The 24,133-nt window shown below is 51.3% G+C and overlaps 1 protein-coding gene across 1 annotated transcript in view; it reads right to left on the bottom strand.

Moving 5' to 3' along the window:
* LOC141157341 (inter-alpha-trypsin inhibitor heavy chain H3-like) overlaps positions 1-24,133 on the bottom strand; it is a 308,234-nt gene that overhangs the window by 72,748 nt on the left and 211,353 nt on the right. Inside the window, exon 12 of the mRNA XM_073644460.1 lies at positions 2,712-2,897. Coding sequence (XP_073500561.1) covers positions 2,712-2,897 — 186 coding nt within the window. The remainder of the gene's footprint in view (positions 1-2,711; positions 2,898-24,133) is intronic.

Here is a 24,133-nt window from a genome sequence, read left to right as displayed (position 1 = left end):
CCTGGGAACCTTAAGATACACATGGGTGCCAGGGGAGACATTCTGTCTGTGAATCTGCCCTGGTTCCAGAAGAGGAATTCCTGGTTCCAGAAGAGGCCTGAAGGTCAGAAGTAAGTGGGAAACACCACATACACTGCAGCACACCCTGATGGGAGCACATTTTGTCTTTGAGGTGCAAAAGAGAGCAGAAGCGACAGCTCGTCCATGACTACCTCGCTTGGGCACCTTACACACAGATGACAAGTGAGAAAAAAATCGTCCCACTTTTCTGGATGAAACTCTGAATGATTTTTATACGATTGTGTGAACCTATCCCAAGGAGGAGCGGTGAGCGCATGTGATTTTTCTTTGTTTATTTTTTCTTTTAAGAACCTCTATTGGCTAATTTTTAAGCTAATAAAAAATAAACAAACTGCCCTTTTCAAATTTGAAATTAATGTTTTATGGTATCCATGACCATTTGAGAACTACTAGTTGGAATGGGGAACTCTAGCTATATATTACCAGCTGCCAAGACAAAGAAAAAAGCAGGTCGTCCTACCACCAATATTTAATTATTCTGTAAGTATATTTCTATAATATGACCATATATCTTATAGTTCTGTATACCTATCAGCTTTAGCAATTCTGGGCTTGTCTTTCCCCCAGATAAGTTTACGGCATAGTCAGAATAGTTAGAGTTGGGACTTTCTCAGTGATTATTACCTGTACTGCTCTCAGTACAGTAGTGATCAAAATAATAGCAGTGTGTTCAAAAACATAATTTAAGCACAAAATCTTTATACTAGTTTTTATTTCCATGCATTTGGAACATCACACACTGTTTTCTAATTTAAAACACAACGAGAAATTTATATCATTTTTAACTACTTTACAAAAAATAACAAAAAATGAACATTGGGCTGTTCTAAAAAATAACAGTGTCTGCATTTGTCTTTACAAACTGACATTATGTACTCTTTTTTTTTCAGCATTTAGCATTCTGGTTAATCACTAACCTAATATTTAGTTGTATACCCACAGTTTTTTAGAACCGCTTCACATCTATGTTGCATAGAGTCAACCAACTTCTGGCACCTGTCAACTGTTATTCCAGCCCAGGATGCTCTGACTACAACCCACAATTTTTTGGCATTTGTCGGCTTTACCTCAGAAATGGCATTTTTGATGTTGCCTCACAAGTGTTCTATCGGATTAAGGTCCAGGGATTGGGCTGGCCACTCCATAACCTCAATTTTGTTGGACTGGAACCAATATTTTGCTCATTTACTGGTGTGTTTAGGGTCATTGTCTTGTTGAAACACCCTTTTCAAGGCCATATCCTCTTCAGCATAAGGCAACATGACCTCTTCAAATATTTTAATATTTGCAAACTGGTCCATGATCCCTGGTATGTGGTAAATAGTAAGAGAAACATGCTCATATCATGATGCTTGCACCACTATGTTCCACTGTCTTCAGAGTGTACTGTGACTCGAATTAGTGTTTGGGGGTTGTCAGATAAACTGTCTGCGGCCGTTGGACCCAAAAAGAACAATTTTACTTTCATCAGTACACAAAATATTTCTCCATTTCTCTTTAGGCCAGTTGATGTGTTCTTTGGCAAATTGTATCCGCTTCAGTACATGTCTATTTTTTAACAGTGAGATTTTGTGGGGACTTTTTGCTAAGAGATTAGCTTCACACAGGCGTCTTCTAACTGTCACAGTACTCACAGGTAACTTGAGACTGTCTTTGATCATCCTGGAGCTGATCATTGCCTGATCCTTTGCCATTCTAGCTATTCTTCTATCGATATGAATGGTAGTCTTCCGTTTTCTTCCACGTCTCTCTGGTTTTGCTTTCCATTTCAATTTTAAAGCATTATAGATCATTTTAGTTGAACAGCCTATCATTGTCTGCACTTCTTTATAAGATTTACCCTCTCCAATCAACTTTTTAATCAAAGTACGCTGTTCTTCTGAACAATGTCTCGAATGACCCATATTTCTCAGGCTTTCAAGGAGAAATGCATGTACAACAAGTGCTGGCTTCATCCTTAAATAAGGGCTGCCTGATTCACACCTCTTCTTCACAGAATGATTGACCTCACTATTGAACTCCACACTGCTATTATTTTGAACACACCCCCTTTCAATTAATTATTCAAATACACAGACTCAAAAACATGCAGATCATAAATGCGGAGTCTGTTGGTTTTCTTAGAATCTACTGCACCAACTGGTAAATTGTTTGACATGTGGTAATATAATTTATACCAAAAACAGTGATTAAACTGGTTACTCATATTGGACTGCTATTATTTTGAACACTACTGTATCTCCCAATTTGTGCTTGACAGCTACATTTTGTTTGTATATTAAAAAAACTGTTGTGATATGTTTTTCAGTGGTATAAAAGCACTGGTTCACTTTTGCCTTTCCAGTAGTAAAACCTGGTTTGAACATATTTACTCCCCCTAAAGTTAATAATTCATAAAAATGTTTGTATAACAAAACATAAGAAACAATTATTGCATTTAAATCTAATTATTATAATTTTCCCAAAATATTTACATCTTTTTTTCATGTGCAACAAGTACGGTATATTTTGCTCACAATAAAGGAAGAAAATAAAAAGGATATTATGTGTTGTCAATGATACTTTCTCTATGAAATGACATTTGGTTGAACAGTAGCATTTATAGCATTAAAGCGTAAAATTTTATTTACCCCATCAGCCTTTACATCCACAGTAAATGAGTTCAGGTCATTATCTGTTACCCGTCCGGCAACAACAATTTCACTCCCTTCAAAGTAATGTCTGAAGTTGTTCTCAGTGAGGTCAGTGATGGCGTTCTCAGGATACTGCATTTCTATGTTAACCAATGTAGGATTTGCAATTTCATTATAAAAGCCCTGAAGTGCAAAAATAAAAAGGGGAAAGAAACAATAAGCATATGTGGTCCACACTTTATATAAAGCTATAAAGAAAAAACTTAGGTTAGAGCAGGTCAGAGTATACAGAAAAATTCTGCAGGTCAGATACAGTCTACATTTCAGCTCTGTAGCGTGCCTCTAAGGCTTCGGTGAGTAAACCACACTTTTTTTAACACTTTGGACTGCTGCACTATCTCTGTTTTTTTTCTCTGGCATCTTAGAGATTTGAACTGATCTTGCTGTTTTTGCTCCGTGTGTTAAGGATTCCTTGCAGTGTTTCACTCTTTCTCTTCATTTCTTCTTTTTTTTCCACCTTTGTTTATCTGTCAGTCTGTTTGTCTATCTTAGCATGTATTAACACAATAAGATAAAAGGAACCTGTCATTTGCTTCATGCTGCCCAATCATGGTTCGTGCAGCATGAACCTAATGACAGTTTCCCTTTACAAATTAGATTTTTGTACTTACCATAAAATCCGTTTCTTGTTGGACTCAACGCAACACCAAGGGCATGCGTCATGCCAATAGGAGAATGATGCTATGTATGAAAAACAGATAGTCCCAGCCTATGTAGGCGATACCACTCCTGCAGGCACAAGGCTAATCACTTTGTGTGTGAAAAGCAATAGGAGAAAAATAAATGCTAAAGAGAATGAAAAACATATGTTCCAATCCGGGGAGAAATATAAAAAAACCATACAGATCCCAGTAACCTGTCAACCCAAACAGCTATGTGCTGAACTCGGCTCCAGGAAGACAACACACGGTTCAGTGATCCCTGTCTTTGTGACAGATTGACCTATCTGTTCCATAGCACCTGTTTGACCTACACTGTGCTCATATTTACCCATTTACTGGAATAGACCCTCCCCTGACTTTCAGAGGACATGTCTCACTGGAGCAGTGCTATCACTGTACTTGCACCCCCCCCCCCCCCCACTTCTGCCAACTTCTCAAGCTTACTCAAACTAATATTCAAAAAACATATATAATTCATAATGGCTGGAGATATAGAATTGTTTAATCTCTCCATAAATAATGTCCCAGAGTAGGGTAAAGTGGATTTTACGAATTACAAACCTATATTTGGGTGCAAAAGCATCCAAAAATACCACTGACAACTGATTTATAAAACTAATTACCTTCATTAATCAATTATACTATAAACAAAGAACACATTAAAATGCAGTAATGTAAAGCAGACTGCACAGAGAAAGAACAAGGAAGGATTTACAAGCAAAAAGTGGCAATTAGCCCAATGCTGGATAAGGAGTCATTAAAGCAGTCTAATTAAAGACACTAGTATATATTCTAGTGCCTGGCAATATACAAACTTCGACAAAGGTGCAACAGTGCATTGGTATGTAGATCTAATCATCAAGGTATAATAGTGATCATATGCCTCTCAGAGCTATCCCAGAAACCTAATCATACAATCAGAGCCATGCACCAACTGTTAAGACAAACTTACCCATGTCAGAAAGAAATAAGGCGGGCCACCATCAAGCACCCCGATGCGCGTTTCGCACATATAGCTTTCTCAATCTTGTTGGGGTGTGCCAGATCGGAACTAATCTCTGTAACACTTTTCCCTCTACCTCACCTTCTAATTGTCACCAAGCTAGCTGCCTCACTGTCCGGAAGCTCCATACTATGATCCTCTCTCACATCTACCCCACCTAGCACCTGCTCAGTGAGCAGCAAACTCCTTTTCATATTGTCAATGAATCTCATTGTTGCCAGCTGTTCATTTAGATCCAGTATCTGGGCTTCAAAATGTACAGCATGCTCACATCATGCACAGCAATTTTTACCCTGAAATGGCTGTTCAAGGATTTCATACTTGTGACAACATGTACAGTGGTAATGGAGCACATATTCCTAATGAACATTACACAAGACAGAAATATTAATAAGTAAATAAACAAGTAAATACAAATAGTGATTCAGTACAGGTTACTACCTTCTAAATTCCCGGAATCCAAAGTCACTGAATCACAAGTCACACACTTAAGCCAAATCACACTTAAAATAAATCACTCACAAGCTCTTTCCCTCTCACTACAGCAGATGATTTATATACAGTTGCCTTTCCCTTAGCTGCAATACAACCTGAAACTCACTGCAATGTCATTGAGGAACACAATGAAATACTACATCCTAAAGCAGTCCCAGAGGTTGGGAAAAAGACAAGAGAAAGAATATGTGCACAAGTAACATGCTGTACCATGCTGACCAAGCTGGCATCAGAGAAGGATGCTGTGATGAACCTGTAGCCGCCATCTTGGTAATGATAAATCATATCCAGGGATGGCCACACTTCAGCAGCCCCCACCCTTGGGACCTTCTGTTAAAACGTCAACTAGATAGTTTCCCCCCATCCAGGCTCCTGTAAGATAAGAAGCCCCGGGGCCTACTTAACACTTGAATGCTAGGAGCTTCAAAGACTTCGAGAGGAAACACAGCCAGCAGGGGGGGGTGCTTCGTCCATCTGTAACTGACCATTTGTCCCATAGGACTAGTTTCTTTGTCTGTCACAAGCATGGAGGCATAAGATATAGAAACATGAAAAATACACGCATGTTGCGTGGGATGGGCCAATAAAAAAATATCACGGTGTCCCGGAGCCATTGCGCACACAAGCCTCCGCGGTAGACGTTTGTACGTGCTCTGGAAGCCAAGATATAGCGCTGAGCCATTCCTGAGGACCGTATGGTATCATAATTGATATCAAAAGGTCGGTTACGGCGGCCCGAATCCGTGGGAACCCCTGTGGGTATCCTGAGACCATCCCAGAAGAAGTTATTGGGTTCCTTAGAATTTGGGCTTCTGATCGAAGTTAGACCTGAGGGTGGAGACTGAGTCAGCTGACCTCACCAGCAGTGGGCGGGACAGGGCAGGTAAGATAGCAGGACAGACAAGAGACAAGTCAGTCTTGACCCAAGAGTGGTGTGCTGAACATCTGAGCACCAGCTGAGGCCACCAAGGGGAGGAGCAGTTTGACCATGCGGTGGTAGGCCTCAGCCTGTAACAAAGAACCGTGCCTGCGATCGCAGAATCCTCTCCCTGCGTCACAAGAAAATCAAGAAACCGGTAACTGATATGCTGTGGTGATTCTGTGTGTTGTATTCCATTGTTGTATAGTTTAGCCTGACCTTATACCTGTGTATATTTAGTTGTATATCGTGTATCTAGTGTATTATTATAATCAATTACCTCAAGTAATTGTGGGCCTGCCTTTTATTCTGCATAACGAACGCACGTCCGTGTGAGCTCGGCTCAAGCCAAAAACGCTACCCAGGGTTGGTTCCTGACCCGATATAGGCCCATTCACGGACTGGGCGTATATCTAAAATAGGGACTGGTGGCAGCATACCAACTGGGGATTGGGGAAGGCTGGTAGTGACGGTCGGAGGTTCAGATATATATATTCCTGGCGCGGCCAAGGAAGATATATATACCGCCCTCACTACAGAGGGCCCCGATACCCAGTAGGTTACAGGACAGTCTCTCTGGCGACCGCTTATCCTAGGTGCAGTTCCTTGACTGACCTGAGGCTAAGAGGGCGCTAGCGAGTTGTGCTGTGTAGTGACGTTGAAGGGATAACACACTACCGTGTTCCCTGCGCTGGTTGCAACTACCTGGCACTACTTTCTCTAGGTGCAGTACCTTGACTGACCTGAGAGGTAAGGGGGCGCCAGAGAGCTGCACCCACCGGCCGGCTTTCATCACATTGGTGGCAGCGGTGGGATTGCAGAATAATAGTGTTGTGGGACCCCTACTCCCAGGCACTAAAGACTGCCAGTGGTAACTTCCACTGCTGGAGTCTTAAGGTCAGCCCAACGTTAGACGGTCAGGCTAAAAGTATAACAAGGTGTGTGCAAACTCAGGGTTGCAGCGGTGTCGGTTACCAAGATGGCAGACGGCACCAGGAGCAAGACCCTGCAAGAGGCTAATGCTACGGTCCGTGTGGCAGGAGGGGAGGACATTGTTACTCATGGCGAGGAGGAGTCCAGCCCGGGCACCTCAGGGAGCCAGTCCCCAGTATACGGTCCCGCAGTGGGCTGCCCACCACCTACCCAGCCCAGCCTGTCCAGATCACAAGCCCTTTTACAAGCGGCTATGGCAAGTCTCCAGTCTCATGGCGATGCCGTCTACAAAACCCTCCTGGCAGCATCAGAGAAGGCAGCGGAGGAGGAGCGTGCAGAGCGGGCTGCGGAGCGGGCTGCGGAGCGGGCTGCGGAGCGTGAAGCTGCAGAGCGCCGGGAGGCTGCGGAGCGTGAAGCTGCAGAGCGCCGGGAGGCTGCGGAGCGTGCAGAGCGAGCTGCGGAGCGCCAGCACCAACTGGACCTGGCCCAGCGGGGGCTTCCGCTAGAGCAACCAACCCATCAGGAGACCAAGTCGTCCAAAGTCCGAGCTGAGGACTTCCCTCTACTGGAGAAGGATGGGGACCTGGACTCCTTTCTGGTGGCATTTGAACGGACCTGTCTTCAGCACCATCTGGCCCGGGATCAGTGGGCCAGATACCTGACCCCCCGTTTGAGGGGTAAGTCCCTGGATGCCTTGGGGGACTTACCTGCCGGGGAGGTACAGAACTACGACTGCATCAAGCGGGCCCTGATCCGGCAGTACAACCTCACTCCCGAGTCGTACCGCCAGAAGTTCCGGAGCCTGCTGCGTGGCCCCAAGGACACCTGGACCGATCATATGCGGGCGCTGTTGAGAGCCGCAGAGCACTGGACCTCGGGTCTAGCGCTTACTACCCGCCAGGAGGTCCAGGAACTGTTCGTCACGGAGCAGTTCTTGTGGAACTGCCCAGAGGACCTCCGACAGTTCCTCCGTGACCGAAAACCAACAGGGGCTTCTGCTACAGCCGCCCTGGCAGACGAGTATGCCAATAACAGGGCGCCTGAGCTGAAGAAGTCTGCCAGCAGCACCTGGAGAGGGGGTAAGCCCAGTCATGCCCCTGTTTCCCCGGCCCCTAGAACACAAGGGGTGTATCCCCCTGTTGCCCTCTCCAGGCAAGGACCAGACGTAAGACGTTGTCATCTATGCAACAAACCAGGACACTTTAGGGCTGAGTGTCCCCAGCGCCAAAAGACCCCATCCCAGTCCCAGAGAGCGCCCAATGTTTTGTGTGTGGGAGGGGGTGGTGGTAGGTCCCTGGACAACATCCAACCCGTCACCATAGGCCGTTCTGCGGTCATGGGACTGCGGGACACTGGCGCTGAACGAACACTGGTACGGCCTGAGGTGGTGTCCCCCCAGGACTTGGTACCAGGAAAGACTCTTTCCGTCTCCGGGGTTGGAGGCGTGGAGCCGGCACTTCCCGTTGCCATGGTGTATTTGGACTGGGGTGCCGGGAGGGGGATGCGGGAGGTGGGAGTAACGCCAAATATTCCCGCAAATGTTTTATTAGGGACCGACTTGGGGCGTCTAGTATCGCAGTATGTACCCTCTGAACCCCCAAGTTCGGCCCCCCAAGAGTGTATTGATTTGTCTGCTGCTAATGCCAACCATGTTGTATGTAGTGTGCGTCCTGCTGAGGAGGAGGGAGTGAAACCTGAGGGTAACACCTGCACAGACACAACACAAACAGGGTTAGTGAAAGCAGGTGGGGAGTGTGGGGATGCCCGCAGAGGTGCTCAGCCAGCGTGCCGTGACCTCTTGTCCTCCGGTGAGGGAGGGGGCGGGCAGGATTCTGTAGAGGGAAGCTCAGGGATGGAGAGGGGGGCAGCTACCGGCAGTGTAGGGCTCCCAGGGGTATCCAGGCTGCTGAGTATAGGCCCACTGCAGGGGGAGGAACAGGCCATGGGGGGTGGGGGTGTCCCAAGAGAGGAGCCGCCAGGTAAGACCCCAGGGCAGGAGTTCCCCACATCCGAGATGTCCAAAGGCCTAGGAAGCCTGCCTGATCGGGCGGCTTGGTCAGAAACAGAGGGGAAGCGGGCACTACCCACGGTCACAGCGGTCATAGCCGCTGTCACCAGGAGTGGGAGCGCCGGAGCCCAAGGAGCCTTGCAGAGGTCCGACGGCTTCCCCACTTCTGACCAAGTGTCTGCCGGGTCAGACAGCGGCCAGGTGACATGCCCGGAGGGGCTGACGGAGGATGTGGCAGTTTCGTCGATTCTGGCCACATCAAGTCAGGAATTTCAGGCTGCGTTGGAAGCAGACGACAGCCTGAAAGCTCTCAAGGAACAGGCGGCACAGCCTCCCATGGAGTCAGACTGCGAGCGTGTGGTCTGGGACCAGGGACGGCTGTACCGGGTAACGGTCCAGCAGGGTTCACCGGAGGCGTGGCCCAGGGACCGACAGTTAGTGGTACCCTATCCGTTCAGGGCGGAATTGTTGCGGATCGCACACGAAATTCCGATGGCCGGACACCTAGGGATCGCTAAAACCAAGGCCAGGATAGCTCAGCATTTCTACTGGCCTGGGATGGGAGCCGCGGTGGGTGCCTACTGCCGTTCGTGTGACACCTGTCAGAGGGTGGGGAAGGCGGGGCCGCGCCCCAAAGCCCCACTGGTAACTCTGCCAATCATCGAAGAGCCTTTCTCGAGGGTTGCTGTGGATCTTATTGGACCTCTGTCCACTCCCAGCCACTCCGGGAAATGCTTCATACTCACGGTAGTGGACTATGCCACCCGGTACCCGGAAGCGGTAGCTTTGTCGTCCATTCGGGCCGACAAGGTGGCTACCGCCTTACTGGAGATCTTCTCCAGAGTGGGTTTCCCCCAAGAAATGCTCACCGACCGAGGGACCCAGTTCATGTCGCGGCTGATGGAGTCCCTCTGTAAGCAAATGCAGGTGCAACATCTGGTGGCCAGCCCGTATCACCCACAGACTAATGGCCTGTGTGAGCGGTTCAATGGCACCTTAAAGCAGATGCTTAAGATGTTGGTCGACTCCCACGGGAGAGACTGGGAGCGTTACCTCCCACACCTCCTATTTGCTTACCGGGAGGTTCCGCAGGCCTCAACGGGGTTCTCCCCCTTTGAGCTCCTGTACGGGCGACGGGTACGGGGCCCCCTGGCTCTGGTGAAGGAAGCATGGGAAGGGGATTTGGCCACCCCCGAGGTGTCGGTCATCGAGTATGTCGTGCGCCACCGGGACAGGATGATGGCCTTGGCAAAGCTGGTGCAGGACAATATGGCCCAGGCCCAGGCCGACCAGAAGCGGTGGTACGACCAGAATGCTTGTGAGAGGACCTACCAGGTGGGTCAAAAGGTGTGGGTACTGGTCCCCGTACCACAGAACAAGCTTCAGGCAGCCTGGGAAGGTCCCTACTTCGTGCACCAGAAACTCAATGCCGTCACCTATCTGGTCACCCTGGATCACGCCCGTGGAAGGAGGAAGGCCTTCCACGTGAACATGATGAAGGCTCATCATGAGCGGGAAGCGACTGCCCACCCAGTGTGCAACCTTCCCGAGGAAGGAGAGGTAGAAACCCTCCTGGATCTGCTCACCCAAGCCAAGGCGGGTGGGTCCATCGAGGATGTGGGGGTTGGCCACCAGCTCACGGAGGACCAACGGTCCCAGCTGGGGACCACCCTGCACCCCTTCCGGGGGCTGTTCAGCAGCCTGCCCGGAAGGACTGAGATGGCTGTCCACGACGTGGACACTGGCGATCACCCGCCGATCCGGCGTTCAGCATATCGGGTCTCTTTCGAGGTGCAGGGAAACATGCGCCAAGAGATAGACGAGATGCTGAAGCTGGGGGTGATCCAGGCATCCAGCAGCGCGTGGGCCTCGCCTGTAGTCCTCGTACCAAAGAAGGACCGAACTACACGGTTCTGCGTGGACTACCGGGGGCTCAACGCTGTAACGGCCACCGATGCGTTCCCCATACCACGCATCGATGACCTGCTCGATCGGATGGCCGGGGCTAAGTACCTGACCATCATGGATCTGAGCCGGGGGTACTGGCAGATTCCTCTGACCCCCGCGGCAAGGGAACGCTCTGCCTTTATCACCCCTTTTGGACTGTACGAGTCCACAGTGATGCCATTCGGCATGAAGAATGCCCCTGCCACTTTTCAGCGGATGGTCAATACGCTGCTTGAGGGACTTGAAGGGTACGCGGCTGCGTACTTGGACGATATTGCAGTCTTCAGTCCCACTTGGGAGGATCACCTAGAGCACCTGCGGCAGGTGCTCGGTCGGATCCACCGGGCAGGCTTGACCATCAAGCCGGAAAAGTGCCAGCTGGGCATGAGTGAGGTCCTCTACCTGGGTCACCGGGTAGGCGGGGGGGTTCTGAAGCCAGAACCTGGGAAAGTGGATGCCATCGCATCCTGGCCCACTCCTAGGACCAAAAAGCAGGTGATGTCCTTCTTGGGGACCGCCGGGTACTATAGGAGGTTCGTCCCACACTATAGCACCCTGGCCAAGCCCCTGACGGACCTCACCAAGAAGAAGCTGCCCGTCGCAGTCGACTGGACAGTCGCCTGCGAGACAGCTTTCGGGGCACTCAAAGCCGCCCTAAGTAGCTCCCCTGTACTGCAAGCTGCCGACTTCGACCGGCCGTTTGTGGTACAGACCGACGCCAGTGACTTTGGCCTCGGTGCTGTGCTAAGTCAGGTCAACACGACAGGCCAGGAACATCCTGTCTTGTACCTGAGCAGGAAGCTACTGCCCCGGGAGGTGGCTTACTCCACGGTGGAAAAAGAATGCCTGGCAATTGTATGGGCCCTGCAGCGTCTGCAGCCCTACTTGTACGGGAGCCATTTCACCGTGGAGACGGACCACAACCCCCTCAGCTGGTTACACACGGTCTCTGGGTCGAATGGCAGGTTGCTACGCTGGAGCCTCGCTCTCCAGCAGTACCACTTCTCCATTCGCCACAGAAGAGGCCGTGACCACGGTAACGCTGACGGGTTATCCCGGCAAGGGGAGGGTGCAGAAGGACGCACGGGGGAACACAGGAATGTGCTACCCCCTCGCGCCCTCGTATAGGGGGAGGTGTGATGAACCTGTAGCCGCCATCTTGGTAATGATAAATCATATCCAGGGATGGCCACACTTCAGCAGCCCCCACCCTTGGGACCTTCTGTTAAAACGTCAACTAGATAGTTTCCCCCCATCCAGGCTCCTGTAAGATAAGAAGCCCCGGGGCCTACTTAACACTTGAATGCTAGGAGCTTCAAAGACTTCGAGAGGAAACACAGCCAGCAGGGGGGGGTGCTTCGTCCATCTGTAACTGACCATTTGTCCCATAGGACTAGTTTCTTTGTCTGTCACAAGCATGGAGGCATAAGATATAGAAACATGAAAAGTACACGCATGTTGCGTGGGATGGGCCAATAAAAAAATATCACGGTGTCCCGGAGCCATTGCGCACACAAGCCTCCGCGGTAGACGTTTGTACGTGCTCTGGAAGCCAAGATATAGCGCTGAGCCATTCCTGAGGACCGTATGGTATCATAATTGATATCAAAAGGTCGGTTACGGCGGCCCGAATCCGTGGGAACCCCTGTGGGTATCCTGAGACCATCCCAGAAGAAGTTATTGGGTTCCTTAGAATTTGGGCTTCTGATCGAAGTTAGACCTGAGGGTGGAGACTGAGTCAGCTGACCTCACCAGCAGTGGGCGGGACAGGGCAGGTAAGATAGCAGGACAGACAAGAGACAAGTCAGTCTTGACCCAAGAGTGGTGTGCTGAACATCTGAGCACCAGCTGAGGCCACCAAGGGGAGGAGCAGTTTGACCATGCGGTGGTAGGCCTCAGCCTGTAACAAAGAACCGTGCCTGCGATCGCAGAATCCTCTCCCTGCGTCACAAGAAAATCAAGAAACCGGTAACTGATATGCTGTGGTGATTCTGTGTGTTGTATTCCATTGTTGTATAGTTTAGCCTGACCTTATACCTGTGTATATTTAGTTGTATATCGTGTATCTAGTGTATTATTATAATCAATTACCTCAAGTAATTGTGGGCCTGCCTTTTATTCTGCATAACGAACGCACGTCCGTGTGAGCTCGGCTCAAGCCAAAAACGCTACCCAGGGTTGGTTCCTGACCCGATATAGGCCCATTCACGGACTGGGCGTATATCTAAAATAGGGACTGGTGGCAGCATACCAACTGGGGATTGGGGAAGGCTGGTAGTGACGGTCGGAGGTTCAGATATATATATTCCTGGCGCGGCCAAGGAAGATATATATACCGCCCTCACTACAGAGGGCCCCGATACCCAGTAGGTTACAGGACAGTCTCTCTGGCGACCGCTTATCCTAGGTGCAGTTCCTTGACTGACCTGAGGCTAAGAGGGCGCTAGCGAGTTGTGCTGTGTAGTGACGTTGAAGGGATAACACACTACCGTGTTCCCTGCGCTGGTTGCAGCTACCTGGCACTACTTTCTCTAGGTGCAGTACCTTGACTGACCTGAGAGGTAAGGGGGCGCCAGAGAGCTGCACCCACCGGCCGGCTTTCATCACAGATGCCATGGTATAAATATGGTGCAATTTGGTGACTGTATGCAAAAAAAACAGGTGAAAGCTTCATAGACTTAATAGGCTAATATTTGATGCAGTACCATCTAGGATGCCCCCACAACCTGTGTGGAAGTCACCCAAAATAAATAAAGCTTACTCTTGGATTGATAGATTTACATAATTAAGGAATTGATAGATTTTGAAGTAGGCGAGCCCTTGATGCAATTTGGGACTCACAGAGTCAGACAGCTGGAAATACTCCGTAACAGACAGGCAATAACACCATTTTAGGATTATACTACAAACATAGAAACAAAGGGAAAGAATGAGGGAACGAAGCCAAAATTTAGCTCCAAACTTTTTTGGATTAAGCTAGAATCTAGGGGGTTGGGCACTGGAAACTGTGCCTTCCAAATGCAATGGTACCAGTTGGCCATTTGGGGTTTGCACATTATCTTAATGACAGACTCTAAAAGATTAACATGCCATTAAATGCAGTTTAGTTGCGGTAAAGTGGAGTAGAACAGTAGATCTTGGGAAAGGAGGTTGGGCTATTGAGAAAGAGTGAGTGCCCCACCTCTGATGGAACTGAAGGAAGACCTCTGGATGAAGTGACCACTCTGCCAGCTTGATTGTTTCTTGACTGAGAATTAGTGATGAGCGAGTATGTTTTGTTAATCCTTCGCCGAGTATGCTCGGCCGAGCACTGAGTAGTTACAGCTGCTCGGTGTTATGTTTGAATCACTCCCGTGTGCATGATTTGCGACTGTTTGACAGATTTAATACATGTGAGGAATGTGTAAGAAATAGACATTCCTCACATGTAATAAAACTGTCAGACAGTCGCAAATCATGCACAGGGGAGCGATTCAACCATATCACCGAGCAGCTGTAAATACTCAATTCTGGCACTTAGCCTCGCTCTTCCCACTGCCCTGTAACGGTGGCAGTGGGGTAATAGGGCTGGGGTTGATGTCAGCTTATAATGCCAGCTGAAATCAAGCCCAGGTTAGTAATGGGGAGGTGTCTATAAGACGCCGGCATTACTAAACCCATAGTGAAAGTTAAAAAAAATCACCAACACCCAGAATAAAGTCCTTTAATTGAAATAAAGACACGATACTTTAATGTTCTAAATTAAACTCTACTTACTGTATCGCCCATTCCAGCTGAAGCCAACAATCTCCTGCAATAAAAGTAAAATAATTAACCAACCTCATCCTTACCTTTCCATGGTTCCCAGGATGACTCCAGCACTGCTACATTGACATGACAGGCTGGTTCGCAGCAGAACACTGCCATCCAGCTTGCCATGCCGCAGACACAGAGAAGCTCCTCAGTGAAGCTCCTCAGTGTCTGGCTGTGACGGCATCCAGATGAGCCGAGTTCATGTCCAATGAACTCAGCTCACCTCATGCACGTCACTGACAGCATGGGAGAATTCTCCTGCGCATGCCGTGCCGGCAAATGACGTCACCGCTTGAGCAGGAGAATTCTTCCACGCTGGGATGGCATTGAGATGGCAGGCTGGATGGTAGCAGAACGCTGCCATCCAGCATACCATCCTTCAGAGACACTTGGTCACACTATATAAATCCATGCAACCAGCATGGATTTATATAGTGTGACCGAAAGAATGGTAAAAAATAAAAAATAAATATATACTTACCTTCTGATGGCCCCCGGTGTCCTTGTCTTGCCTTGCCGGCAGCTCGCTGTAGACTAAAGGACCTGCCGACTAGAGATGAGCGTTGTTCTACTCGAACTGTTCGCCAATCACAAATTCGAGCTGTTTTGGGCGGTGTTCGAGCCGTTCGGCGAACACGAACAATTTGAGAAAAATTCGGCTGTTCGAGGTTATGTTCGATAACTGTTCGTGCACCAAAATCATAACTGGATTTTTTCTCAGTAATGATGAAAATTAATGTTAATACGCAGTTTGAGTGTACAGCGGGGTGGGGGGAGGGGCAGGGGATGGATCTCTGCAGGAACAATGAAGATCTCCATTTTTTTTTCTCTTTCCCGCATTTGCAGTGGGGAGGTGCAATCTGTCAGCCTATCAGCAGCGCACACACGGAGCGAAGTGCTTTTTTTCACACAAGCAAGGGCATGTGTCATTGGCAGTGTGTGGCACCCCAGGGGTCTGGTCTCCACAATAATAGCAATATTATGTCTGAGAGCAGGTGGGAGGTCTCTTGGTCAGGGATCTTATGCATGCCACACCTCCTGCCCAGTCCTGGGAGGGGAAGAACTTCCCCTATAAAAACCTGGGGCTGAGGCAGGGTAGGGGGAGAGAGAACAAGAGTAGAGAAGAGAAGCAGCATAGGAAGAAACAACAGGAGCTCTGTGGGAGCAGTGCTACAAGGAGTCAGGGGCTGGCAGCTGCAGAGCTCGCCCTGACTGAGAAGTTATCACCGGACCCGGAGTCCGAGGCTGTGGGGACTAATCCTTACCCAGCAGCAGAAACCGACCGGCAGGGGATTGCAGGTCCTCTGGCCCAGAAACCCGAAGGCACGGTCGCACGCGTGGGACCAGCACCGCCATCGTGGAGCGGAAGCCATTAGAAGGCCCCGAGTCACCGGCCATACGGGTGAGCACCACACGGTACACTCAGGGACGTGGGCTACTTTTACCCGCCTCTAGCAAGGTAGCCAGAAGAGTACAGTTAGCTGGGAAGGCCTACAACTCCGCCTGGCCAGGGGAGATCCCATCTGCTCAAGGACTGACCAGGCCCCGATCGCTAGCAAGTACTCCGGGAGGGTCTATCTTTGTCACCAGTAAAGACCCTGAACTACACGCATCGTCTCTGAGTGGTTCCTGCTACCCCCATCATTCACTTCGGCTGCCCTGAGGCCATACCCCTCCCGTTGGGGGTTATACCATCCCCGCTGCACCATCCTTCCACCGGCCTCAGCGGTCTGCCCTGCAGCGGCAGCTCCAAAGCTGCATTCAACGGGTGGCGTAGTCATCCAACATCTACTGCTAATAGACTCGCCACTTAGTTTGACTCCCTGGGCACGGACCGGGTCACCGCCACGAGACTACTACCCCCATCTGATCCGGCTCCGGGTAAGCCCCCGTGCACGCGATGCCGCACGACACAGAAGGCCCAGGGGCGCGTCAACTTTTGGCGTAGTCGGCAGGATTTCGTGCCCGCAACCACCGGGTACTGCGTGCCTGAAAAAGACTGTTCAAACTTACCAGTGGTGAAGATTCCCGCCATCCGTGGAGGTTTCCTGCCATCCGGCGCCATCTTCTACCTTCTTCCCGCCATCGGTGAAGTTTCCCGCCATCTGGCGCCATCTTCTGCCTTCTTCCCGCCATCCGTGGAGTTTTCCCGCCGTTGGACGCCATCTTGAAGACGCCGCGCGGGAAGAAGAGGGGCGTGGACTCCGAAGGCGCGCGAGAACTGAAGCCCCGCCTCACGTCCGGACGTTGCGTAAGGTCCTGGAAGGAGCCCAGCAGACGCCGACGTCACAGGAGCGCGACGGAAGGTCCTCAACCCTGACGATCCACTGCGGAGCCGCGGCCTACGGAAGAGGATCATCGCAAGGTAGGCCACGGTCCACTAGGGGGGGGAAGATGTCGGATACGGAGGAGAGCTTCACTGCCTCAACCCCCGCCAGCGCCACCGCTGCTGCAGTCATGCCTTTCACCATGCCCTATATCCCGGGAGCGGCCTGGCTACCCCAGTACTCAGGGGAGTCACATACCCTGCATGACTTTAGAGAAAAGCTGGATAGCCTCTTCCAGGTGTATCCCCTCACAGAAGAGCAAAAAGTGAGCATCCTGGTGGCCCAATTAACTGGGGCAGCCCAAAGGGAGGTAAAGTCCTGGCCACCTGGGGGAAGGACTGTTGCAGGGATACTAACCCGGCTGAGGGACACCTTTGATACCCGCACCTCAGCCGAGATCAAGCTTAGGTTCTACGGGTGCAAGCAGCGAGCACACGAGAGTATAAGGGACTATGCCCTGAACCTACAAGAGGCCCTGAGAGCCATTAAGCAGACCGACCCTGACGGCGTGGGAGACGAGGACAGGCTGTTGACTGAACAATTTATAGAGGGTTTATATTGCAATGCCCACCGAACCCAGTTGCGGGCAATGGCCTTACAGGACCCTCATCTGGGATTTGCACAGTTCAAGGACAGAGCCATCCGGGTGCTCCGAGAACCGGCACCAGGTGGCGTTGTGACCCACAGACGCCCCACTACCACTTACCACCAGGAGGCGGCACCCTTGTCGGCAGGGCCTGTGGGAGCTGATGCGCAGGCTTTGAACAATGACCCGGCTCCAGACCTGCACCATCAGGTCCAAGAGCTAGCTAAAAGCGTTGCCGCGCTAACCCGAACTGTGCAGTCTTTACAGGTTTCCACTCCAGGGAAGATCCAGCTGGCATCCGGACCGGAGGACATCCCGTGGCGTCGACCAAGGAGGACCCCACCGGCCAGAGGAAGACCCAGCGACCGATACAACGAGGACGGACAACCCATCTGCCGCCGCTGCAATCAACCCGGACATATGGCAAGGTACTGTCCTTTAAACTGGCACAACCTGGGGTAGAGGGCCAAACCCCAGGAAAAAGATCATCAGGCCCATCGAACTGGCGCGACAAATATGTGGGAGGACGTCCAGTCTTGCCCGTGGTACTGGATGGCATCCCCATGAGTGCCCTACTGGACACCGGGTCACAGGTTACCACTATCCCGTACGTGCTCTTCAAGCAGTACTGGAATGACTCGGATATCACCCGCTACCCTGACGACGACTTGAGTATCATCGCCAGCAATGGTCAGCCCGTGCCACAGATTGGATTTAAAGAGGTGACCATTATAATCGGTAGAGTCGAATTGGCGGCACAGGGACTGATCATTGTAGACATTGACAAGCGCGAGAGTCACCCAAAGATAACTCTAGGAACTAATGTAATTGAAAATTGTCTTGCAGAGGTGATTTTCCTTTTACAGCAGGTTGCCAAGAACGCCAGCTCCGGCCAGCAGCGAGTGCTCCAGAAAGAGATCCGGGCACTGATGCGACGGCAACAGGTGGAACTCTCCGGCGGTGAGATTGGTAGCGTAAGAATGTGTGACCCTTTCCCTATTGCCATGCCCCCGAAAAGTGAAATGATGATTTGGTGTCGGGCAGCTATTGGTCTGAGAGGTAGAGATTACCAAGCAATGGTAGAACCAGCCTATTCAGACAGTAGGCCCACCATTTTGACAGCCCGGGGGGTGGTTGATGTACGCCATGGGAGGGTGCCCGTTCGCATAATAAATATCGGGAAGAGGGAAGTGTACCTACCCCGGTATGCCACGCTAGCCAAATTATACACCATCAACCAAAATTCTATACAGTCTGTGGAACCCTTGCCTCCATCTCACCCGGAGGAAGGTAACGGCTCTAAGAAAATAATGGAGGATTGGTGTCAGCAACTACATTTGGGTACTGACTCCACTCCCTCCCATCAGAAACAGGGAGTCTATCGGGTGGTTCAAGAGTACGAGAGAGTGTTTAGTAAACACCCGTTAGACTTCGGGCGAGTCAAGGGGGTAGAACACCACATCCCCACGGGAGACCATCCTCCCATAAAAGAGAGGTATCGACCCGTACCCCCTGCACACTACCAACACGCCAAGGGGATGCTTAGAGACATGAAGGAGGCTGGGGTAATCAGGGATAGCTGTAGCCCTTGGGCAGCTCCACTAGTCTTAGTCAAAAAGAAAGACAACACCATGAGAATGTGTGTAGATTACCGGAAAATCAACCGAATCACACACAAGGATGCGTACCCCTTACCAAGGATAGAGGAGTCTTTGGCTGCTTTAAAATCTGCTAACTTCTTCTCTACCTTGGATCTCACTAGCGGGTACTGGCAGGTTCCTGTAGCAGAGGCGGACCGGGAGAAGACCGCATTCACCACCCCGATGGGACTTAGCGAGTTTACTTGTATGCCGTTCGGACTCTGCAATGCACCAGGAACCTTCCAACGATTAATGGAGTGCTGTCTGGGACACAGGAACTTCGAGACGGTCCTGCTGTACCTGGACGATGTCATCGTATATTCCAAGACTTATGAGGACCACCTGAAACACCTGGCGGAAGTGTTCGAAGCCCTGGCAAGTTATGGCCTGAAGGTGAAACCCTCTAAGTGTCACCTCCTGAAGCCAAAGGTGCAGTACCTGGGACACGTGGTGAGTGCTGACGGAGTGGCTCCCGACCCTGATAAGATCACCGCAATTAAGGAATGGCCAAGCCCCTCCAGCGTAAAGGAAGTGAGGCAGTTCCTCGGGTTGGTAGGCTACTACCGAAGGTTCATACCCGGTTTCACCAAGAAGGCGGCTCCTATGCAGGACCTCCTGATAGGCCAGTCCAGGAAGGCCAAGAACCAGAAGCCACCCTTCAGATGGGAGAAGCTGGAAGAAGAGTCCTTCCGCCAGCTGAAGATGGCCCTCACGGGGGATGAAATCCTGGCGTACCCGGATTACAGCCAGCCCTTTATCCTCTACACCGACGCCAGTAACATCGGGCTAGGAGCCGTACTGTCCCAGATCCAGCAGGGGAAAGAACGGGTAATTGCTTACGCCAGCCGAAAACTGCGACCCACCGAAAGAAACCCTGAAAATTACAGCTCATTTAAGCTAGAGTTCCTGGGAGTGGTGTGGGCTGTCACCGAACGCTTTAAGCACTACCTCGCTTCTTCCCGGTTCACCGTGTACACGGATAACAACCCGTTGACACACCTGGACACAGCAAGACTCGGTGCCCTAGAGCAGAGATGGATGGCCCGTTTGTCCAACTGTGAGTTTACAATCAAATACCGGGCAGGACGCTCCAATACCAACGCGGACGCCCTGTCCAGGATGCCAAATCTACCGGACGTAGGGGAAGACTCAGAGGGACTGGAAGAAGTTGAACTCCCCGCATTCCACCGTCATGGGACTATCCAGTATTCCCACCGTGTAAGGAGTAAATCCGCTACGTTCAACCCTTTACCTCATTACAACTGGGCGGAGACGCAAGACAGTGACCCTGCCGTCCGACTGGTAAAGGAGATGCTGACTCGGCCAGATGCACGCCTTGACCCAGACGCTCCGGAGGAAGCCAAGCAACTGTGGGCTGAGAAGAGTCGACTGTTCCTTTACAAGGGGAAGTTGTGCCGCAGAATGGTTAACTCCCGGACGCATGAATTAATCTGGCAAGTAGTGGTGCCAAGAAGAGACGCAGCTATGGTGATGGAGGCATACCACGACGGAGCTGGGCACTTCGGATGGAAGAAGCTGGAGTTCTTGCTGCGCGGGCGGTTCCATTGGGTGGGCATGAGAGGAACCATCGAGAGGTGGTGCAGAGACTGTGGCCCGTGCAACCTAAGAAGGAAGGACCGTGCCAGCCAGAAGACTCCCCTGCAGTCCATCGTCACCCGACAGCCGTTGGAACTGGTAGCCTTGGATCATGTAAAACTGACCCCAAGCAGAAGTGGCTACGTCTACGCACTAACCATCGTGGATCACTACTCCCGGTTCTTGGTTGTCGTCCCCGTCAAGGACTTAACAGCTCGAACAGCAGCTAGAGCCTTCCAGCAGCATTTCTGCCGTCCACACGGGTACCCGGACCAAGTGTTGACGGATCAGGGACCTGCCTTTGAAGCGGAGGTCTTCCAAGAATTCTGCACTCTGTATGGCTGCCGGAAGATAAGGACGACACCCTATCATCCGCAAACTAATGGACTTTGTGAGAAAATGAACCAGGTGGTGATAGATCTTCTAAAAACATTGCCCCTGGAAGAACGCAGTCTGTGGCCCGAGAGGTTGCCCGACCTAGTGGACCTATACAACCACATCCCTGTAGGTTCCACTAACTGTACCCCGGCTTACCTGATGAGGGCAAGACCTGGTAAGCTACCTGTTGACCTGGAGATGGGAGTCCTGACACCCGAGGACACTTCACCAGAAGCAGACTGGGACACAGAGAGGCAGCAGCAGTACCGGAAAGTACAGGAGAGCGTGGAGCGTAGTCTCTGTCAAGCTAGGGAAAGACAAGAGAAAACTTACAACCAGTATGCTCCCGCTGTTCCCCTGGTGCCCGGAGAGCAGGTCTTGAAGAGGAAAAGACGGCTCCATAAGTTGGACGATCAGTGGGAGGACCCGTACACCGTACTGCCCTCAAGCCACGACAACCCGAAGGTCTGTACCATCAGCAAAGACGGAGGGGAAACCACAACCATTGTATCCCGGGATCACCTGAAGAAGTGTCCCGAACAGCTACGGAACCCTGAAGAGGAACAAGAAGACCCTCGACCCGTAGAGGAAAGGGAAGATATGGTTAGTACTGTGCTCGGAGACTTCCCTCGGTCTTGGACTCAAGTCAATGGTGCTGTTGTGGTACCCGTCCTCACGTTCCTCCAACCAGCATCCCAAGTGCCTATGGAGACACAGGTAGAACTGGAAGAACAGCCGGTCCAGGAGGCAGAAGACCCTACACAAGCAGACCCGGAGAATCAACCCTCTGCTTATAGTGAGCCTGCCATACCCCTAGTGAGCCAAAGAGTCCGTAGACGGCTGCCCAGTTTACCCTTGACAGCTCCTATACCCTGTAGCTCAGGACCAGTCAACCAGCTTTGTAAGTCCACTAGGGTCACTAGAGGCCAGCTGCCCGTACGGTGGAGGATCTAAGTGTTTAAGTTATTTTATTAATGTTTATCTGTTATTGTTGCTTGTGTATAATTTTGTGTTTCTAGTTATTTACAGGAGTCTTTGGTGGATTTACCGGGAATCCTTTGTGTATAGTTGGAGCGTAACCCAGGACGGACTAAAGACTGTTAAGGACTCGGGGCAGGACAGACCCCTACCTGGTTACGTCTCCCTGTTTTGGTGAAATGGACACCTTTGTTTTCTTCAAAGACTGCACCCGGTTGCGGACACACCGTGACCATCTTTATGGGTTTCCTTATTGTATTTTATTGTTGTTGTTATACCCTGTTATGTTTTTGTAAAATATGTTTAGTCCCGGAGTACTAAATTTCACTAGGGGGGAATGTGGCACCCCAGGGGTCTGGTCTCCACAATAATAGCAATATTATGTCTGAGAGCAGGTGGGAGGTCTCTTGGTCAGGGATCTTATGCATGCCACACCTCCTGCCCAGTCCTGGGAGGGGAAGAACTTCCCCTATAAAAACCTGGGGCTGAGGCAGGGTAGGGGGAGAGAGAACAAGAGTAGAGAAGAGAAGCAGCATAGGAAGAAACAACAGGAGCTCTGTGGGAGCAGTGCTACAAGGAGTCAGGGGCTGGCAGCTGCAGAGCTCGCCCTGACTGAGAAGTTATCACCGGACCCGGAGTCCGAGGCTGTGGGGACTAATCCTTACCCAGCAGCAGAAACCGACCGGCAGGGGATTGCAGGTCCTCTGGCCCAGAAACCCGAAGGCACGGTCGCACGCGTGGGACCAGCACCGCCATCGTGGAGCGGAAGCCATTAGAAGGCCCCGAGTCACCGGCCATACGGGTGAGCACCACACGGTACACTCAGGGACGTGGGCTACTTTTACCCGCCTCTAGCAAGGTAGCCAGAAGAGTACAGTTAGCTGGGAAGGCCTACAACTCCGCCTGGCCAGGGGAGATCCCATCTGCTCAAGGACTGACCAGGCCCCGATCGCTAGCAAGTACTCCGGGAGGGTCTATCTTTGTCACCAGTAAAGACCCTGAACTACACGCATCGTCTCTGAGTGGTTCCTGCTACCCCCATCATTCACTTCGGCTGCCCTGAGGCCATACCCCTCCCGTTGGGGGTTATACCATCCCCGCTGCACCATCCTTCCACCGGCCTCAGCGGTCTGCCCTGCAGCGGCAGCTCCAAAGCTGCATTCAACGGGTGGCGTAGTCATCCAACATCTACTGCTAATAGACTCGCCACTTAGTTTGACTCCCTGGGCACGGACCGGGTCACCGCCACGAGACTACTACCCCCATCTGATCCGGCTCCGGGTAAGCCCCCGTGCACGCGATGCCGCACGACACAGAAGGCCCAGGGGCGCGTCAACTTTTGGCGTAGTCGGCAGGATTTCGTGCCCGCAACCACCGGGTACTGCGTGCCTGAAAAAGACTGTTCAAACTTACCAGTGGTGAAGATTCCCGCCATCCGTGGAGGTTTCCTGCCATCCGGCGCCATCTTCTACCTTCTTCCCGCCATCGGTGAAGTTTCCCGCCATCTGGCGCCATCTTCTGCCTTCTTCCCGCCATCCGTGGAGTTTTCCCGCCGTTGGACGCCATCTTGAAGACGCCGCGCGGGAAGAAGAGGGGCGTGGACTCCGAAGGCGCGCGAGAACTGAAGCCCCGCCTCACGTCCGGACGTTGCGTAAGGTCCTGGAAGGAGCCCAGCAGACGCCGACGTCACAGGAGCGCGACGGAAGGTCCTCAACCCTGACGATCCACTGCGGAGCCGCGGCCTACGGAAGAGGATCATCGCAAGGTAGGCCACGGTCCACTAGGGGGGGGAAGATGTCGGATACGGAGGAGAGCTTCACTGCCTCAACCCCCGCCAGCGCCACCGCTGCTGCAGTCATGCCTTTCACCATGCCCTATATCCCGGGAGCGGCCTGGCTACCCCAGTACTCAGGGGAGTCACATACCCTGCATGACTTTAGAGAAAAGCTGGATAGCCTCTTCCAGGTGTATCCCCTCACAGAAGAGCAAAAAGTGAGCATCCTGGTGGCCCAATTAACTGGGGCAGCCCAAAGGGAGGTAAAGTCCTGGCCACCTGGGGGAAGGACTGTTGCAGGGATACTAACCCGGCTGAGGG

The sequence above is a fragment of the Phyllobates terribilis genome, unplaced genomic scaffold (assembly GCF_046119375.1).
Source record: "Phyllobates terribilis strain yellow unplaced genomic scaffold, ASM4611937v1 Scaffold_8__6_contigs__length_399053987, whole genome shotgun sequence".
Lineage (NCBI taxonomy): Eukaryota > Metazoa > Chordata > Amphibia > Anura > Dendrobatidae > Phyllobates > Phyllobates terribilis.
Note: the sequence above shows the minus strand (reverse complement) of the source record. Positions and strands in the feature narration are given on the sequence as shown.